The 1,739-nt window shown below is 46.8% G+C and overlaps 1 protein-coding gene across 1 annotated transcript; it reads right to left on the reverse strand.

The window, feature by feature from the left end:
• Positions 1 to 1,063: 1,063 nt before the first annotated feature.
• Positions 1,064 to 1,387, reverse strand: LOC119810749 (gamma-aminobutyric acid receptor-associated protein-like 2). The gene has a single exon (XM_038324380.1). The coding sequence runs from the start codon at positions 1,385 to 1,387 to the stop codon at positions 1,064 to 1,066; it is 324 nt and encodes a 107-aa protein (XP_038180308.1).
• Positions 1,388 to 1,739: the final 352 nt, after the last annotated feature.

Below are 1,739 nucleotides of genomic sequence, written 5' to 3' on the forward strand. Positions count from 1 at the left end.
GAGTCGAACTCACCTTTTTTTTTTTTGGTTTTTCGAGACAGGGTTTCACTGTAGTTTTAGAGCCTGTCCTGGAACTAGCTCTTGTAGACCAGGCTGGCCTCGAACTTGCAGAGATCCGCCTGCCTCTGCCTCCCAAGTGCTGGGATTAAAGGCGTGCGCCACCACCGCCCGGCGTCGAACTCACTTTTTAAGAAGGAATATTGATTACTAAAAGCTCATGGGAGGAAGAGGACAGGCTGGTATGGAGAAGAGATTTTTGGAGAGCCTCCTGAATCCCAGGATTAAAGTTGTGCTCCACCACTGCCCGGCTTTTAGTTAGCATTTCTATGGTTGTGATAAAACACCTTGACCCAAAGCAACTACAGCCTCTCCCTACAGCCTCTCCCTACAGCCTCTCCCTACAGCCTCTCCCTACAGCCTCTCCCTACAGCCTCTCCCTACAGCCTCTCCCTACAGCCTATCCCTCTCCCTCTTCCTCTTCCTCTCCCTCTCCCTCTCCCTCTCTCTTTCTCTCTCCTCTCTTTATTTCTTTCTCTTTTTGCCTTTATAGGAGGAAGTTTTATTGTTATTTACCTTAATAGTCTCTGAAAGAAAAACTGATTAGCTTAATCCAACATGATTTGTAGTTGGCAAAATCTAGTGAAGCAAGTGTATTCTGATTGCTAAGGATTTCACTTGGGAATACTTAAGCACCTAACACTTGGAACATAATCCAGAACAATGCATCACCCCTCCTTTTCACTTTAATGCCACACCTACCTCCCTTCATTATGGAAATATCTTCATTAAATATGATTCCCTGAGGACAGGTTCCTTGGAGCATATAGCATGAGGTCAATGCACAAAAAGAAAACTGAAAATAAAACTCTGTATGATAATTTACTAATCTAAAGAAACCAAACCTTCCAATATATTAAGAAATAAAACCAGTTACAAATGCACTACTAAGTCTATGTGAAGAGGTTCTGGTGGAGTAACTGAAAACAGCCAGTTATTACAAGACACACAAGCAGGAACGGTGCACCTCGCCCAGCAGTGGCACTCAGAAGCCAAAAGTGTTCTCTCAGCTGTAGGCTACATACAAGAATCCATCTTCATTCTTTTTCTTCTGGTAAAGCTGCCCCATAGTTAGGCTGGACTGTGGGACTGTCTTGTCCACAAACAGGAAGATCGTCTTCTCAGAAGGAAGCTGAATCCTTTTCCTGATGATCCACATGAACTGAGCCATGGTGATGTCAGATGAAACCAAGTACCTCCTTTTGTCAGTGTTAACAATCTGAGTGCCTGAGACCTTTTCCACAATCACCGGAATCCGGTCGGGGTACTTCGCTCTGATCTTCACAGATTCCACGCGTCTACGTTCCAGTGAGTAGTCCTCCTTAAACATCTACTTCATGGCTGTGGGAGGCATTGGGGGGCCGGAGCTGTCGACTTTGGAGAAGCAACCACAACAACAACGGAGGCGGCGACTGCAGGGAAGACTACGCGGGAGGCGGGACTTCCGCAGTCCTCAGCCTGCTTTCTTATAGAACCCAGGACCACCAGCCCAGGACTGGCACCACCACCATAGACTTGGCCCTCCTTCATTGACCACTAAATGAGACAATGCCTTCCAGCTGGATCGCAAGAGGGCATTTCCTCGGCTGAGGCTCCTTCCTCTGATGACTTTAACTTGTGTTGTGCTGACACACATAACCAGCCAGTACAGAAGATATGGGGCGTAAGGACAGCCTGATGGG

Source organism: Arvicola amphibius, chromosome 3 (assembly GCF_903992535.2).
Source record: "Arvicola amphibius chromosome 3, mArvAmp1.2, whole genome shotgun sequence".
Lineage (NCBI taxonomy): Eukaryota > Metazoa > Chordata > Mammalia > Rodentia > Cricetidae > Arvicola > Arvicola amphibius.